The following is a 19,497-nucleotide window of genomic DNA, read 5'->3' as shown; positions in this document are numbered from 1 at the left end:
CCTTCATTACCCCATATCCCACCGCTACAGGGAGTGGGAAGAGAGTGGCCAAGTGCCAGAATAGGTGCATCTTCCAGATGTGCCTTTTCTGGGGTGGCTGGGGGCAGATGTTTGTAGCCAGGGGGGGCCAATAACCATGGACCCTCTCCTGGCTATTAATATCTGCCCTCAGTCACTGGCTTTACCACTCTGGCGGAGAAAATTGCGCGGGAGCCCACGCCAATTTTTTCCGCCATTTAACCCTTTATTTCAGCAGCTACAGGGCTGAAATTTTGCACATACACACTACTATCATTAGTAGTGTGGAATATGCAAAAAAAAAGGGGATATGAGATGGTTTACTGTATGTAAACCATGTCTCATATCCTGTCGGGTTTGTGCAGGAGAAATGAAAAGCCGGCAATTGAATTACCGACTTTTCACTAACAGCGCTGCGTATTTCTCGCAAGTCACACTGCAGGTCCGTGTGGAATCCGTATTTTTCTCGCCCCCATAGACTTTCATTAGCGATTTTTTTGCGCAATACGCTGACAAACGCAGCATGCTGCGATTTTGTACGGCCGTAGAAAGCCGTATAATACTGAACCGTAATATACGGCTAATAGGAGCAGCCCCATTGAGAATAATTGTGCCGTTTATTTTGCGAGTTTTACGGACGTAATTTCTGCGCTCTTACGTCCGTAAAACTCGCTAGTGTGAGGCCGGCCTTATACTGTGTTGCCCATATAATTGCTTACAGCATGCAAAATAAATGTTCACTTACAATCATCTCAATGAATGACGTTCCTGTGTCTAGATCCTGCCGTTACTCGTCATGGTGCACCCTGCGGTGCCAAGAAGAAAGTCTATGGAACAAGCTCAGCAACCTTGCCTGGATCCCAGGGAAGGCCTCACTATCTGTAATATAAATATGACGGGGACCAGCTAAACTGATCACTATCACTTCTCATGCTGTCTGATTTAAAGCAGTCATCCCTTCTTGTGGACCACTTAAAGGCAAATAGCGCTATATATGGTGACTTGTATAGCTGAAGCCATGCTAACATACATACAGAAATCCAGGGCACCTATTTCTAAAGCATGTACTACTACTATATTCTGGCTAAAAAGATGCAAGATATGCTGGCTCAGCGCCAAAATGCGTGCTATAAAAACACGGTAGATGTTGTATTAACATGCATTAAGAAGTATCGTTTCTCCCTGCGGAGATGGACATGCTAAGCATGCCGAGATGAGGAGACTTAAAGCCGCAATGATCCTCTGGGAAATATGCTACTTATGCAAATTGTTTCTTCAGAAAGGAAGAGAACTAGAACTCTAGTGCCACCTATTGGAAGGTAGCAATCCTACAAGTCAATATCGACCCTTTAACGAGTCTTGTCACATGACTTAGGATAATAGCCAAACCAGAATCTCAATGCAATAAAGTGAAAGAAGAAAAAGAAATCGGAATAAACAAAAAAAAAAAAACAGCCAAATATCTAATGTCTATGGCAGGAGCAGATTATAGAACAAGTCCTAAACAGCGTCCTGGGCAGTGCAGTGGTGGCGACTAGTCATGGTCACTGCAGTCCCATTCCGTGTGTGAAGTCAGCACTGCCTGTGCTGAAAAAGGCCAACCAAGGCATCCAGATGACTACTGAGAGTGGCGTGTGGGGTTTATATCAATTGGGACTTTAACGAGCCCTTACAGAGTAACAAAGGTATTAAAGTATCTGTGTGCTGCCTGTAGCAAAACTGATTTACTTGAACATTTGTATACACAGATTGATAGCCTACATGTAGAATAAATCAGCGTGCACTACTTTGATCTGGATTCTGGCTTAGATTCGCCCATTATTATAAGTCAAGAGATGCAGAAAACCCTGATCACATTCCAGTTACCATGTACCATGCGATTATCACAGATACATTACAGTTATAAAGACAGGAAACTGCATTTGCCCTTTGGCTATGTGCCCACGTTGCAGAATGTTTGCCGAATTTTCCTGATCAAAACCGGACTCCTTTTGCAGGAAATTCGCTCGCGTTTTTACGTGTTTTTCTCGCGTTTTTTTTCCGGAGCGTCCCAATACAATTATATAGCGGCAAAAATCGCCCAAATTCCGCAAAATTAATGAACATGTTGCGCTTTTTTCAGCAATGCGTTTTTTTGCGGAAAAAAATGCAGCATGGGCACTACAATGCAGAATTCCATTAAAAATAATGGGATGCGTTTTGTAAGCGTTTTCACAGCGAAAAAAACGTGGTAACGTAAAAATGCATGTTAGAAAACAGACACAAGGACGGAAAAAACACTGATGACAATACGGATATAAAATGGATGATTTTGCATACGCTGGTGTGAACCCAGCCTTAAAGGGGTTGTTCCTAGTAGTGGACAACCTCTTCTTCATCAAAATGTTTGGCCCCCATAATATAATAAAGCCTGTGCTCACCTACCGTGTTGGCGCCATTCCCACGGTGTTGGCACTTGCTCTCCCGGGGCTCCCATGTGTTGGACGCTGGCCCCCAATCAGCGCTGGCGTCACTATCCCCGCTTTAGGACACATGAAGAGGAAGTCAGGGCTGCCGCTGATCTCGGACTTCCTCTTCCTGCTCAATTCGGCAGAAGGCGGAGACAGTGAAGCCAGTGCTGATTGGGTGTATGTCGGCGCCAGCACTGGAGGGGAGTATAGGCTTTATTATTTTATGGGGGCCAAGCAAGGAGCATGAGAAGTATCTGTCCAAGTAGTGGACAACTTCTTTAATGTGTGTAGCTATCGCCTTTACAGACCTGGTGCATGGTCCCCTAAGTTGGTGATCACATTTGCTCAGGACTCAGTTCCATTACCCAAGTCCTCTGGTACCAAGGCAGTCATGGTTCCTGCTATTAGCAAGCCAAGCAAAAGAACACATTCTCTGACCAGGTCTCATTAGGTGGACATTTCATCGGAAATGATTCAATGTAACATTTGTTTCGATGATGTAAATGAACAGCATGTTACCTGCATTAATTCGGATTTGTTTTTCTGCTCACTCAGTGTATATATATCTTTTTGGCTGGAGAAGTAGCGGCACACATGAGAAGGTTGCTATATTACACAGGATGTACATACAGAACACGCTCTTCCTTTTCCTTCCCATAGACGCCCATCATCACATGCCCTCCAATGTAACATACAGTTCAGTCTCACAGGACAATGATTCACAGACAATGACAGAAGTTCACGGTCGTCACCACTGGGCTATAGTATGATCACCTAACAAACTATAATAATGGTATAATGACAATACTGAAAGGTCCGTGGTCCCATTATTCAGAGAACCCTCAGTCTACCTGTCAGTGTGTCCAGCAATAATCAGCACATTCCTCATGGAAAGAGGGGGGTTAAAGATCACTAGACTGGGGGGACAGGAATAGTTGGTGTAGAAGCACAGGAACTTATGGGTCACATATACTCCCCTAGATGAGAGGAGCAGCAGAGCTACTACACCACGTATGCAGCGTCCTGGCCGGTGGATGGGGCATGGAATGCGAAATTCAAGGAACGGAAATATGTAAATATATACATTACCAAAATCATCATTAAATAAATACTGATCGTATCTTGGATTTGGATAAAACGATGTTGCAGTCATTTAATGGAGACCCACTCCATACTCTTCAAGTGGCAACACCATTTTGCTTTCATTCTTGTTACTGTAGCCAACGTTTGTTTCCATTAGATGAAATATTTGGGAAGCGAGTAAAAGTAAATCAGACCGAAGGAAGAACAAACATTTCAGTAAAGCAGAACTTGTAAAAATGTGACCCATTGACCTGTGCTTTTATAGTATATGGACAATATACGGCAGTGGAAAATCATTGGTATAGAATTGTGGGAGCTTTATGGCAACTATAATCCTAGCATCTCTTTTATAGGAAATCTGTCATCAGGTTTTTGCTGTTTAATCTGAGAGCAGCATGATGTGGTGGAGAGACCCTGATTCCCACAATGTATCAATTACTGGGCTGCTTGCTGCAGTAAACCTGCTGCCATATAGTCCTCATTATTCAAGAGCACTGTATAACCCCAACCCTGATTGGCAGCTTTCTGCCTATGCAGTGTGTACACACAGCTGTCAATAAGCGGTGTGGATGAAGTTATACAGAACTCAGTAGTCAGAGAGCTGATAAATCTGCAGCAAAGAAAAACGTTTTTAATCAAAGCTACAGAACACAGCAAAGTATCAAAATGACAACAAAGAAAACCAATAAGTGATGCATCATTGGAATCAGGGTCTCTGCCATACCTCATGGCGTTCTCAGATGGGTTTGGTGACAGATTCCCTTTAAACATGAATGCAAGCATGAAGAAATCCCCTTTAAAAGGCCTGAGCTCCTGAAGAAAGCATCTCTAATAGAATATGTTACTAATACCTACCAATAACAGGAGTCAAGTCCCATATAAAAAAAAAAATCAAACAAATAGTACACGTGCACATGAGAACTTGGAAATATATTGTATAAGAGAATTCTGATTCTTTCCCCAGCTGGACTGATCATTCATTCTCCAAATTCTCAATTCATGGGTAAAAATCTGTCTTCGATGAATATAGATTTTCTGATTACGGAGATAGGAGATGTTGGTGGTCATTAAGTTGCACAAATAACGGCCGTTTCGGGTGATCTTACAGCAATATCTGTCTACCTCTCCCCCTCCATAGAATATAAAACTCCCATTGTCATCTCCCACTTTTTGAATAAGAAAATCTGTCTTCACCAAGTTCAAATTTTACCCTTGAATTGAAACGAGAAGATCAGTCCAGGAGGGGAAAGAAGCGGATTTCTCTGATAAAGAGAGATCACAAAGATGCTTAATAGAGGCAAATGGAAACCATGGGAGCCCATGGATTATTACTGGGTCTGGGTCTTGTCACTTTTTAGAACTTAAAAAACAAAACAAAAAAACAAAAACAACTTTAAAGAGAACCTGACACACAAGTTACTTTAGTCTCTGGCTATTGGTCTATAGAACGGATTTGGTCCCGGTATGTATTTCTCAGAAACACCGCTGTGATTCAGAGTCAAGCTTACCTGGCTGAGATCATACAGTCAGTGCATGGTACACACGATGAGTTTTTGCTGTGTTTTTTTCTCATACAAATTTTAAGCTGTGTTTTACAGCACCAGCAAAAAGGTATGTGATTTCAGAAATCTCATGCACACACATTGCTTTTTTTTCCCTAACCAATTTGGAAAACTGCTGCGTTTTTGCTTACTGCAGCAGGTCACTGCTTTCAGCACTCTCAGTGTTTTTGCAGCGTTTTTTCACCCATAGAAAGTAATGGGTAAGTGCAAAAATGCAGCAAAAACAGTCAAACATGCGGGTATCAGGTTGTGCTGCGTTTTTGGCAAAAACTTAAAAGGAAGTTGTATCAGCATGCACAAGAGAAAACAAAAAGGCAGCAAAAAAGCAGCAAAACCTTCTATTCAGCAGCTTCTTTACTGCCAAGAGAGCAGAAAAAAAACGCAACGTGTGAACATAGCCTAATTTCGCCTGTTCCTAAATAGAAAAACACACGTCTGAACGTAGACCAAGAAGCTATTTTGACAGCTAGTAAAGGTGACCATACAAACGATTACACTCTGGTCACTTCAAGTAGCAGGTCCAGCTTTAGAGCACTGCAGATCACCTTGTGTTACAGCCATGTACTGTTTATTACTATAATTGTTTTACCCCGACAACGTGAAATGCATAGTAGTAATTCCCAAGTCAAAACCTCAGTGGCTCAGTGGTTAGCACTGTTTGCAGCGCTGGGATCCAGGATACAAATCCCAACAAGGACAACATCTGCCAGGAGTTTGTATGTTGTCCCCATGTTTGCCTGGGTTTCCTCCCACACTCCAAAGACATACCGATAGGGAATGTAGATTGTGAGCCCCAATGGGGACAGTGACTGTAATGAATGTAAAGTGCCGTAGAATATGGTCACGCTATATAAGCAATGCAAAATAATAATCGCCGCTTCCCCACCAGCACCTGCAGCTTTATCCAATCCTATATTTGACTTCATAGATCCAACACAGTAGAACATATTTCATGTTTGAGGCTTTCCTACCCATAATATATATTTATTTTTTTAGGAATGGCAAAGGGGGTTGTGGGGAGAGATGACAAACGGTAAGCATTTCCGCCTGCTGGAGCAGGGACAGCACAAGCTCTCCAATTCCTTATTTGCCATTATTTACCTTTCAGTTCTAATACTTTACTGCTTCCTTGTGCCTCGTACTCCAGTGTCACCATGTACTGAAGCCAGGAACAATAGTAGAATGGTAGAATTAGTCCTTGCATTTGCTATCCAAATAGCTAAAGCCAAGCTTCGTTTTAAAGGTTAAGCAAGTTAAAAAGGTAGGCAAATTCAGAAAATCTAGAAAATGCTTGATAAAATAACACGAGTCATGTTTGGTTACACATGAACAGATCTGACGGTAATGTAACACCACACAAGCAACAATCTGAGCAGTTGTTAATATGCGAGGCCTCCTCCTGCTGTATCAGAAGGTAAGTGAGACTGTCTGGAAATTACGATTTTATTTCTAATAACAGAAAAACTGGAATTTTTCTGTTTCATGGTGATGAACCTTTTTTTTTTTTTTTTCAAAAATGGCAACAGGTAGGTGAGCCATATTGGCTGTCAATTTTGACTCCGCTTCTCAGAAACGGATGATAAAAATGTCACTGATGTAACTTGCAGACTAAAATAGTGACCGTATGACCATCGTCACACCACAATGGAGCCAGTGACCTTTATCTGTAGCTTTGTGCAGGCAAGCTCTGAAAGAGAGTACAGCAGCAGGCAAGTGAATGAGGCTTTAACAAGTTTCATCCTCACGCAGCAGAATGGTTTCCCACGGAAATGGACCTGCAGCGCAGGTATCTTCAGCTTCTCAGCTTCTGATACGGAAAGAGCACAGACTAGTTACAGATTTTACAGAACTTTAATGGGAAGGTAAAGCTCTACAATCAAATATAAAAGGCTACAAATAATTATGTAAATGAAATTAAAAAAAATAATGATCAGTATAGTAACTTTGTAAATCTGTTGTTGCTTCAGTGAAAACGCTTCCTTACCAGTTCATAGGTCGACCTTCAACATTAAAAACCAAGTCCATCGAGCTCACTCTATAGCCTAATGTGACCCAGAGGAAGGCAAAAACCCCACGGGGCAAACACTAATAGCCCATATCCTTCCCATCTCCACATATGGCAATCAGACTAGTTCCCTGGATCAACGTCCCATCACAGAATATAGTGCCCATAACCTGTAATATTTATCAAGAAAGGCATCCAGACCCTTCTTGAATTTAGGTATATTTTGTTCATCGAAGAGCAACCTTGTGAGAAAATCTCACCGTAATGAAACATCATAAGGCTTGGATATTCACAAAATACCATTTTTTATATCCACCTTTTGAGTAGGTTGCATATTTTGCTCATGTTTGATCAGTTAGGTATAATACATTGCACTACATTAGTACACTGTATGATGTGTCAGTTTCCATTGACATGATAGCCATTAGGCTCTTCTGCACACGGCACACTTGGTCAATGGGTTTTCTTGGACATTTCCCATCACCCATGGGCTTACAGAAGGAGCCCCCCATCACCTATTCGTAAACAATTTAGGAGCCGTAATCACTAGTCACAGCATTTAAGAGGTTAAAAGTCCTAAACTAGAGGTTCCTATAATCACAGGCATCACAATGGAGCTTGGCTTCTATTAAACATACAAGCTCTGGTTAGCACGTCAATGGACACCTGTGTACACTGACTAAGGCATCTGTAAGAGGCTTATTAGTGACAATTCTAAAAAAGAAGCATAAGTGACCACTTACGGCATAATTCGGAAGTTAGACAGTTACACATTTTGACTGAAAATCCACAGAATCCAAATTCAATACTAACTGGTGTTTTCCAGATGTCTCCACAAATTTTTCACTGGCAAACATTTGCCTACACAGCATTGGCCCACGTCACATTGTGCTTAACCTGCAGAGTCAACAATTCCATCCGAATCCCCAAAAATCAGGAATCCGATAGAAACCTTGACGGGACCATGGAACACAATGAGGCAAATGGAGTTCAAAGTCTGTAGATTTGGACTCATTTTGGCCTCTTTCTGTAATTGTGGAATGCATCTAAGGTATGAACTATGCTCATCCATTTCCAGACAGGAACATGTAGTTACGGGCAACCGTAGCACCCCTCCAAAATGTGACCAAGCTGCTAATGTGACTAGCCCAATAATTTCAGCGTCATGTAAATCCAACCCTAGTTTTGTTGATTACGTAAACCCTAACCCAGCAAGAATTGTACTATAAAAAAAAAACTCCAAGCAACAATTAACACTTCAATTAGTCTGGGTACCATTCAAGGCACGACTATATAATCCATACACTTTTTTTTCCATAAATTATCACCAAAAATGACAGTGATGTTTAGCATCCACTTTTTTTTATTAAACAAACCACAGCAAAAGTATGCACAAGCCAGCTATAACAACGGACAAAGACTCCAATGTGATCACCAGAAGGAACCCTATTGTGAAATCCCAGCAAGAGTGGAATTAGTAGGCCTGGTTTGACTGTCCCAGATTGTTGCCAGATTGGAGGAAATGCTCCCTTCCAATGAATTTTCAGGATTAATTCCAAGTGCTTAACTTTAGGTTTTTTGTTTTTTTATTTGACTTGATGAAAAGTGAGATTTGGACAATTCTAAAAATGTTAGCCACAACATATACTAATTGAATGTTTGACTCCAATGCACAATGAATTTCTCTCTTTGAAAATAAGAGAAGCTTGTACAGATCTACAGCGGTTTGTGAAAGCATTCACCCCTTGGCATTTATTTTGTCTTTTGCTACCTTAAAATCTGGAATTTCACTAGTTTTCTTTTTTTGAGGGCTTGTGTAGGAAACATGGCAACAACTGTGAACATTTGGTTTTCTTTTTCTTGTGAAGCAAACAACAAATAGGACAAAAATAACTGAAAACTTCAGTGTGCATAACTATAAACCCCCTACTAAAGTAAAGTCCGTACTTTGTAAAGCCTCCTTTTGCTGCAATTACAGCTATAAAAGTCACTTTGGATAGGTTTCTATGAGCTTTCCATATCTGGCCACTGGGATTTTTGCCCATTTGCCGATTCCTCAAGGCAAAACTGCTCCAGCTCCTCCAATTTTCCTCCAAAGACGCACCTAGGTTTTAGAGGAGGAAATTAGAAAAAAAAAATTGAAGCAAAAAATGTGGTCAATTCAGTATGTAAAATCCCCAGCCTCTGTAGAACGGCCCCCTCATCCTCAGTCTGGGTAGAACGGCCCCCTCATCCTCAGTCTGGGTAGAACGGCCCCCTCATCATCAGTCTGGGTAGAACGGCCCCCTCATCCTCAGTCTGGGTAGAACGGCCCCCTCATCCTCAGTCTGGGTAGAACGGCCCCCTCATCCTCAGTCTGGGTAGAATGGCCCCCTCATCCTCAGTCTGGGTAGAATGGCCCCCTCATCCTCAGTCTGGGTAGAATGGCCCCCTCATCCTCAGTCTGGGTAGAACGACCCCTTCACCCTTAGCCTGGTATGCAGGGCCCTCATCTCCATGGTGGCCAAAAGTAAAATTTTGGTCTTATCTGAACACGGAACCTCCCAGTTTGTGGAGTATGTGGTTTTAATTTCAAATGATACAAATAATGTCTTACTATCCAGAATCTACATAGGCTATAAAATGTATCTTTAAGGGATTGTGGAGTGAAATGACGTTCTCACCTATCTAATGGATAGGACAGACTTGTTAGTTAGTGGGGGTCCATCTGCTGGGACCAAAACAATGCTGATTGGCAAAACTAGAAACTTTTAACGGAGAGACCGTGCACATGCTAGACCAGCGCTCTACACTGCGTGCAGAATGATTAGGGAAGTTGTTTTTTGGATCACATGATACTTTTGATACATGTTGTCCTACTCCAAGCTGTTCAGGCTTGAGAGCCAACTACAAATTAAGTAAATCAGGTGATGTGCATTTCTGTAATGAGGAGGGGTGTTGTCTAATGACATCAAAACCCTATATAAAGGTGTGCTTAATTATTAGGCAACTTCCTTTCCTTTGGCAAAATGGGTCAGAAGACAGATCTGACTGGCTCTGAAAAGTCCAAAATTGTGAGATGTCTTGCAGAGGAATGCAGCAGTCTTGAAATTGCCAAACTTTTGAAGCGTGATCACCGAACAATCAAGCGTTTTCATGGCAAATAGCCAACAGGGTCGCAAGAAGCATGTTGGGCAAAAAAGGCGCAAAATAACTGCCCATGAATTGAGGAAAATCAAGCGTGAAGCTGCCAAGATGCCATTTGCCACCAGTTGTGCCATATTACAGAGCTGCAACGTTACTGGAGTAACAAAAGGCACAAGGTGTGCGATAGTCAGGGACATGGCCAAGGTAAGGAAGGCTGAAAAACGACCACCTTTGAACAAGAAACATAAGATAAAATGTCAAGACTGGGCCAAGAAATATCTTATGACTGACTTTTCAAAGGTTTTATGGACTGATGAAATGAGAGTGACTCTTGATGGGCCAGAGGCTGGATCAGTAAAGGGCAGAGAGCTCCACTCCGACTCAGACGCCAGCAAGGTGGAGGTGGGGTACTGGTATGGGCTGGTATCATCAAAGATGAACTTGTGGGACCTTTTCGGGTTGAGGATGGAGTGACGCTCAACTCCCAGACCTACTGCCAGTTTCTGGAAGACAACTTCTTCAAGAAGTGGTACAGGAAGTAGTCGGTATCGTTCAAGAAAAACAATTTTCATGTAGGACAATGCCTCCAACTACTACACAGCACGGCTGGCCAGTAAAAGTCTCAAAGAAGAAAAAATAATGACATGGCCCCCTTGTTCACCTGATCTGAACCCCATAGAGAACCTGTGGTCCCTCATAAAATGCGAGATCTACAGGGAGGGAAAACAGCACACCTCTCGGAACAGTGTCTGGGAGGCTGTGGTGGCTGCTGCACGCAATGTTGGTCGTAAACAGATCAAGCAACTGACAGAATCTATGGATGGAGGCTGCTGAGTGTCATCATAAAGAAAGGTGGCTATATTGGTCACTAATTTTTGGGGGGTTTGTTTTTGCATGTTAGAAATGTTTATTTCCAAATTTTGTGCAGTTATATTGGTTTACCTGGTGAAAATAAACAAGTGAGATGGGAATATAGTTGGTTTTCATTAAGTTGCCTAATAATTCTGCACAGTAATAGTTACCTGCACAAACAGATATCCTCCTAAGATAGCCAAATCTAAAAAAAACCACTCCAACTTCCAAAAATATTAAGCTTTGATATTTATGAGTCTTTTGGGTTGATTGGGAACATAGTTGTTGATCAATAATAAAAATAATCCTCTAAAATACAACTATATAACACCCAAGTCATGGAAGTCAATTGCTCTGGCATTTAAAAAAATTAAAAAATAAATTGAATGGCACTTGGATGATATCTGAGTGCAGTCTGATTTTCACGGACTGATAAATGTAAAGGATGGAAAAAAAATTCTAGATATTCTATTCATCTGAGAAAATCGGAGCACACTATGATCACACTAAGTAAACTGATCAAAGTTTGATTAATCTGTCCGATTCTATTGGAGAGAAAATATGGTGGTGTGACTCTAGGCTTAAAGGCATATTCTCATCTCCAAAATCTTATACTAACATGTAGTAGGAATAGTAACAATAATATAGCACATACCTCCAATTAGAAATATAGTTTAGTTCTTCGGATTTACCACGTCGCTCACCCCATGTGCAGGGCATTACAGTAGTTTCGGTCTCCATGGTTACAACCACTCCTATAGTGACAGTCAGTAAGCTGTTAAGTGGTTGTAACCATGGATACCTAAGCTACTGTAAATAGGGTAAGTGACATGGCAAATCAGGAGAACTATACAAGGCATTTACTATTACCGTATATTATTATTATTATTACACTTACTACATGGTGGGTTAGGATTTTGGAGATGGGAATATTTGTCACTTGAAAAATAAGTAAATACAAAAGTAATTTTTAATTGCACTTTGCACTAATGGGAACTCACAAAAGCAGATACGATGCAACTTTGACGGGCACAGTTTTACACTGGATATTGGGATGCTCGATAAATACATCTTCTCTAGCAGATAGATCTTCGCAGTCAGTGCGGTAAATGGAGTCTTTACAATAAAACACCTCTGTCCACACATTGATGAACGCCATCCACCCGGTGATCCTCCTGAACGCAAACTGTATCGGCACACACAGTAACTAAACAGCAGTCACAGCCCGGCAGGAGAAATGACAGGTGGTACCGGGCACAAGATTAGTCTCCAGTGCCGCCTGTTACCTCTCTAGAAAGCAAATAAAAAGCAGAGCTGAAATCAGAATTATGCTCTCATGCAAAAGCGAAACAGATACTTTCCAGATACTATTAAACCTTTACACGGCTATACCGCACCTTGTACAGAAACTATGCACAGCTACAGAGCAGTAGAAAGCGAATATTCATGGAATCTAAGAACACTGCAGGGGAAAACTTGCCATACTCCAGTCCAGAAAATATTCAAAAATGCCCACTCTCCGATTTTGGCCCAAACTTATTATAAGAAATCTACACTATAGGACGTTCATTGCCCATAATGGAATTCCTCGATATGTAAAAGCTGTGGGAGAATAATAGAGAATAAAGAGCAGTAACTAGGAATTGCTGAAACTCTGCTGCGCTCATCTGCCAAGCAAAGTGGATATGATCTGATGAAAACTAATGCCCACTGGGCGTCTAAGACGCTGTTGAACTGGGGGGTTTTAAGCAGATTTTTTCTTTATACGGTTCTATAAAGAGCTGGGAAAACACATGGAAGTGACAGTTCAGTTGAAAAGTGCATAGGCTCAGGAGGTACATTTGATTATCTTGCCCATGTATATGGCTGTCCAACTAGCTTTTGTATTTATATGCCCCAGCGATGTAAGGGTTACTGAAGTTTGACACAAGTGTTTTGTTGCGGGCCGAGACGACGTTTGTTTCAATACCATTTTGGGATGGATGTGATTTTTTGATTGCTTATTACAGCCTTTTTATGGAGTTTTGGTGACCAAAAAAAATAAAAATAATTATTATTTTGGCGTTCTTGATTTTTGTTCCCCGCTCACGGTGTTTACCGATCGGGTTATTTGTTTTTCTATTTTGATAGATCGGACATCACTGAACCCATACCACATGTGTATTTACCTTTTTAAATATTTATTTTCAATGATGGAAATGGAGGGTGATTTGAGCGTTTAAGATTTTATATCTGCATATTTTTTAAAACTTTTTTTTTTTTTTTTAACTTTTCACACACAAACATTTTTTTGCCGTCAATATGGTGATGCCAGGAACCCCCTTTACCTTACTTTTATATTTTTAGTTCCCCTTCACCACCCTGCAGTTTCCTATGGTTTATGCTCTGCGCTTCCTGCAAGCACTCCTGCCAACCATCCAGACTACGTTTCCCATGATTCATTGCACCACATACATGACTACGTTCACATTTGCGTTGTTGGGCGCAGCGTCGGCGACGCAACCCACAACGCATGTACACAACGCAGCGTTTTGCGACGCATGCGTTGTCATAAGATAGTAAAGATCAGGAATTTCGGCGCAGGGAAAATGCTACAAGTAGCGTCCTCTACACCCTGTCTTGTGCGTCAATATGACGCATGTGTCGTAAAACGCATTACAACGCATACCAGCGCATGTCCATGCGCCCCCCATGTTAAAGATAGGGACGCATGACGCATGCGTCGGTATCCGAAATGATCTTTATTCTCCCGCCAGCATTCGGTTTCAGTCATGGAGGCGGGGCGGCGCCGGTTCAGTCACCGCTCTAAGAATCCAGAGCGGCTGCTGTAACCGCACCGCCGGCCCTGACTGACACTACATTGCTGCAGGCTGTCAGTAAGGGCCGGGATTACAGCGGCCGCTCTGTATTCTTGGAGGGGTGACTGACACGGCGCCGCCCCTCCTCCATGACTGAATACCAAAGAATAAAGATCATTTTCTCCCTTCCATTCACCTGCGTGCAGGCACCAGACAGCATAATAATGCTGTTAACCTGCAGATTAACAGCATTATTTCTGGTGACAGGTTCCCTTTAACAGAAGCGATCAGCCTCACAATCTAAAACCTGAAGACTGGGTGGTAACAGTAGTCATTTATAAAAACAGCATTTTAGACAGCAGATTTTTAGGAATGCTAGTTTCTCTGGTACTATAAATACAATATAAATATATAAAATAATAGAATATCGCTGATGGGACAGTCCAATAGACAAGCATTCTTTGTAAAAACAACCTACCGACATGTACATAAACTATATGGAGCATTTACAATTTTCCATGAAGGCCTTTCTTTACACAGTTTATAGAGTCAAAGATTAAGCAGTGAATGCAAACAACTGAAAGATAATGTGTCTGGGGAGGAAAAGGAATAATGCACTCTGTTTAAAGAGAACCTGTGATCAGGATTTTATACCGCAAACTAATGCAAAGTAGAAAAAGGCGCTTTAATGCAGAATAAGTCCTTGCCTTTCCAGTATAAATCAGTTTTCATGTTTTAGAGATATCCTTAGTTGAATTAATATGGTAAGGAGTTGCAGGTGCAGCGGGCGAGCGCTGCACTCACCGCTCTACTGCTCCTCTCCCATTTCTGACTAAGAGATTACTCGTGCTCCAGTGACCAGTCAGTCATATAAAGGAGGCAGGCAGCAGGAAAGAGGCGCAGAAGCAGTAGAGCGGTGAGTGCATGGTCCGCCCACTGTACCTGGAGCTCATTACCATATAAATTCAACTAAACATGTTTCTAAAAGAGTTAGGCTATGTGCACACGTCAGGATTCTTTGCAGAAATTTCCTGAACAAAACCAGACTTTTTCTGCAGGAAATCCGCATGCGTTTTTTTGCGTGTTTTTGTGCGGATTTTTCACGTTATATTTCGGCACTTCCCAATGCAAAAAAAATCCGCAAAATTAATGAACATGCTACGTTTTTATCCGCGATGCGTTTTTTTTCGTGGAAAATAAAATAACGCAACATGTGCACAAAAATTGCAGATTGCATTCTATAAATGGGATGCTTAATGGATGCGTTTTTTTTCGCGGTTTTATTGCGTTTTTATAGCAAAAAAAACGCAAAACATCCGGAACGTGTGCACACAGCCAAAAACTGATTTCTACAAGAAGGCTAAGTGTTTACTCCACATTGAAGGCGCCTTTGCATACATGCCTTTAGTTTGGGATATAAAATCTTGATCAGTTTCTCTTTAAACAATATTTCTTGAACACAAAATCACCAAAATCCAAACCCATGGATGTTATATTAAGAAAACAAGCATCAGAACAAAGTTATTCCATCCCAAGGAAATACACTGTTGTCGTATTCCTTAGTCTTTCCATAGAAATTCCTGGATATCGCTTTTAACAGCAGATGCATGAACTTACCATGTTTTGCTCTGAAGAGTACTGTATCCTTAGCGTGTCCATTGCTCGGATCATAGATTGCATGGCAGTAAATATATTTTGATACACCAACTTTGTGAAACCTCGACGATCTTCATCTGTGTAACCGGAGCCGTGGATAATTCTCATCTGCTTAATGAAGGTACTTTTCCCACTCTCACCAGTGCCTGAGGAAATCAAACAAAAGGTCTATTACTGATCAACTTCTATAATTAAAAAAAAATGACCAGAAGTAGTAAGAAGAGGATTTAAGCAAAAAAAAATCCTAAAGACAACACAAAAATGAAGTAAAAAAAGAATGTAAGAAAGTGAAACTATAGAGCTCTTTAAATTAAGCTCTTTGGGCATGCTGACAGGGAACTTAAATGGTCATCCTCCGTGGACTCATTGATGTAAAGTGCTGTAGAATTAATAGCGTTATACATGTTAGTAAAATAAAAATAAAATATCCAAAACCAACTTCCAGAATGGAAAAAGGTGAAAAAAGAAAAAAAGTCTATACTATGAATCCAAACCTCTAAAATAAGAGAAAATGGCCGAGTACGTAAACCACTTTAAATCTGAGCTAAGAACTGATGCAACCTCAGTAAATTCCAGATAAAAGCTAAACACAAAACTAATGCAGTTATTTTCTGTGTATTAGGCTTTGTGGTTTCTATGCGCAGTCATGGCTTACTATCCTCCTCACCGCACAATGTTTATTTTCATGGGGTAGTCATGCTCTACTTACTTTGTGGGATACAAGAGCTGTCACTACACAACAGAACAAAAACCACCAGAACTTCTGGTACCTTGTTACCTAAAATCTCTCCTGATCGCGTCATTCACTTGACACCAGATGCCAGAGCAACTGTACACACAGCCAGGTCTCACCGAGTGCAGCCACTTGCTCCAGTACATGCCACCCACCAAGAAAAGATTACTGAAACCTGAAAAAGGAGGATTTCCTAAAGGGACACTCTTTAAAGTCTCAAAGGGGTTTCTGGTTTCAGGAAACCCCTGTCTCCCAGCTGCGGGTTGGTGTAAACAGATGCTTTAGCCACCCTCCCCAGGTCCCAGTGCTGCTCCCAGTGTCTGTTATTGCCTGTCACGCTGATGTTACAACCAATAGCTGAGCTCAGGGACTGCAACTATGACGTTGTGTCAACAGCGCTGCAGCCAGACAATAAAAAACACCAGGAGCAGTGCCATAGACTCAACATTGGACCAGGGGAGGGTGAGTAAAAGATATTCCTCTTAATTGATACACAACATCAGATAAGTGGTATGCGCCTCCAGTGTACCTCACCACAAAACTTCAGTTGGAGCCCAATATGTGAAAAGACCCTAAGGCTACTTTCACACTAGCGTTAACTGTTTTCCGTCACAATGCGTCGTTTTGCCGAAAAAACGCATCCTGCAAAAGTGTTTGCAGGATGCGTTTTTCACCATTGATTAACATTAAGCGACGCATTGTGACGGATTGCCACACGTCGCACCCGTCGTGCGACGGATGCGTCGTGCAGTGGCGGACCGTCGGGAGCAAAAAACGTTGCTTGCAACGTTTTTTGCTCCGTCGTAAACGTCTTTTCCGACCGCGCATGCGCGGCCGGAACTCCTCCCCCACCTCCCCGCACCTCACAATGGGGCAGCGGATGCACTGGAAAAATGCATCCGCTGCCCCCGTTGTGCGGCGGAGACAACGCTAGCGTCGGGAACGTCGGCCCGACGCACAGCGACGGGCCGAGCCCGACGCTAGTGTGAAAGTAGCCTAAGAGTAAGTGTACGTGATGTTTTTTGGTTGTTTTTTTTAGACGTGTGCGAACATGCTACATTTTTCAGAAGGAAGACTCGTCAAGACAAGACACACTGGCATCTTTTGTCCAGAAACTTTTTGGTAATTTCTTGAGCAATTTTTGCTTATTTTTGTTCTTAGATTCTGGCATTTTAGACACTGATGTTTTAAACCTGTACTGCATAATCTAGGAGAGTGAGTTCCAAGCAGAAGATGAAGAATGGTCAGCTTTCGTCTTCTAACAGCTTTGCATCTTTGGAAAACAAAGAGGTTGTCCACTACTTTTACACTGATGCCCTATCCTTAGGATCAAGCATCAATGCCTGATTGTCGGGATCCGGCACTCGGCACCCCCACCAATCACCTGTCATCACTGCCAGCGGCGGTGGCGTCTGCTGGCTGGAAGTACTTAGATGCAGAACTTCGCTGTCTACTTGTAGTGGCGGGGGCTTCCAATTGCACACTCGCCTCCTATTGAACTGAATAGGAGGCGGATGTGTAGTACCCTGCGGTGGCCATGTTCCACAAGTATTTCTGGCCGGCAGACGCCGCCACCAATAACCGCTCATCTGTGGGGGTGCAGAGTGCCGGACCCCACCAATCAGACGTTGATGCCCGATCCTAAGGATAGGGCATCAATGTAAAAGTAGTGGACAACCTCTGGACGTGGTTAAAGCTCACAATGAATATATGCACAACAAGTGGTTTTTAAATATAAATGCACATGTCCATTCTTTTTAGCATTTATTTAGTACTTTTTCAAGTAGGTTACAGAGCTGATCCGCCTGAAAAATACCCTATGGAGTACCAACAAATACAATGTCATGCCAGTGAGCCTGCCCATACAACTACAGGACGGAGTATTTCCTTCCCATCTTTGAAGCCAGGTCTTTATGCTCCTGTGCAATGACGGCTGGAAAGTCAGGCACACTTTTTTCCCCAAAGTCTCTTTTCATGTTTTATTAGCTCATAGAGAATCTGTCAAATTACAATGCAGCAAGGCTGAAACATTTTACAAATAACTCATTGTTTTCCACTTTATTGAAGCTTTTACATGTTGGCTTTCTAATAACACTAGAGAAATGAGCACAAATGCAGCACATGCTTTATGGAGACATACTATTAAATCTTAAAGGGGTATTATCATCATCATCGTAAGTAGGTAAAATTGTAAAGTGCTTGTAAAAACAAACCCAATTTACCTCTAGCGAGAAATTCTTATAGTTCAAAATGGAAAGATTTTAATTCTATAGTTTACTAGTCATTGCATAGGTTACCGACCACCTTTACAGGCTGTCAGAGGAGGCCAGTTTCCTAGGAAAACACTGGTCCCATCCCCTTTGCGCCTCCAATACTACTGCATACCCTTGTGGGTCATTCATAAAAGCATTTGTGATTTTTTTTTTTTTTTATAAATGATGTGGCTATATTAAAAATACATTTAAATAAATAGCCAAGAGATAATAGTCCCCCCCCAGTGCATTTTTAAACATCGCAGAATTGTAAATACATTGGAGCAGAGGAGGAAGTTAGAGAGGTTTTAGTCAGTATGGTAACCGAAACAAAAACAGAAACATCTCTGTGGGCTATGGTACAACAATGACTATGGCTCCAGTCCAACATGTGCGAATTATGGACTGAAATGTCTCCTTTGTTACGCTAAGCATCAGTAATCTACTCCGGACCGGTCAGAGAACTACCAGTGAATCGAGATCGGCAGGTTGCCTATGAAGAATTTACCGTGTTAGATAGATAGATAGATAGATAGATAGATAGATAGATAGATAGATAGATTTGTGTTATTTTTGGCCTTCTAAGAACAATTAGAGACCATTTTCTGTTCAAAAGCCTTAGGCCTCTCTCACATTTCGGTCGGTACGGGGCCGTCGCAAACTGTGTTCAAATAGTGCACAACGTGGGCAGCGGATGCAGCTTTCAGACGCATCTGCTGCCCATAATGAGTTCCGGGGAGGAGGGGGCGGAGTTTCGGCTAAGCATGCGCAGTCGAAAATGGCGGACGCGTCGCACAAAAACACATTACATTGAACGTTTTTTGTGACGACGGTCCGTCAATTACCGACGCATCCAGTGCATGACGTATGGAATGTGTGTCCATATGTCGCGATGCTTCGGTAATACAAGTCTATGTGCAAAAAACACATCATGCGGGCAACTTTGCAGGATGCGTTTTTGC

The 19,497-nt window shown here is 41.9% G+C and overlaps 1 protein-coding gene across 2 annotated transcripts in view; it reads right to left on the bottom strand.

Annotated features, from left to right (window-relative positions):
* Positions 1-19,497, bottom strand: part of LOC143760172 (guanine nucleotide-binding protein subunit alpha-14) — a 210,544-nt gene that overhangs the window by 79,784 nt on the left and 111,263 nt on the right. For both annotated transcript variants that reach the window (XM_077249010.1, XM_077249011.1), the window contains exon 2: positions 15,512-15,696. In XM_077249010.1, coding sequence (XP_077105125.1) covers positions 15,512-15,696 — 185 coding nt within the window. The remainder of the gene's footprint in view (positions 1-15,511; positions 15,697-19,497) is intronic.

Source organism: Ranitomeya variabilis, chromosome 1 (genome assembly GCF_051348905.1).
Source record: "Ranitomeya variabilis isolate aRanVar5 chromosome 1, aRanVar5.hap1, whole genome shotgun sequence".
In the NCBI taxonomy this organism is placed as follows: Eukaryota; Metazoa; Chordata; class Amphibia; order Anura; family Dendrobatidae; genus Ranitomeya; species Ranitomeya variabilis.
This window is presented reverse-complemented; position numbering and strand designations above follow the sequence as displayed.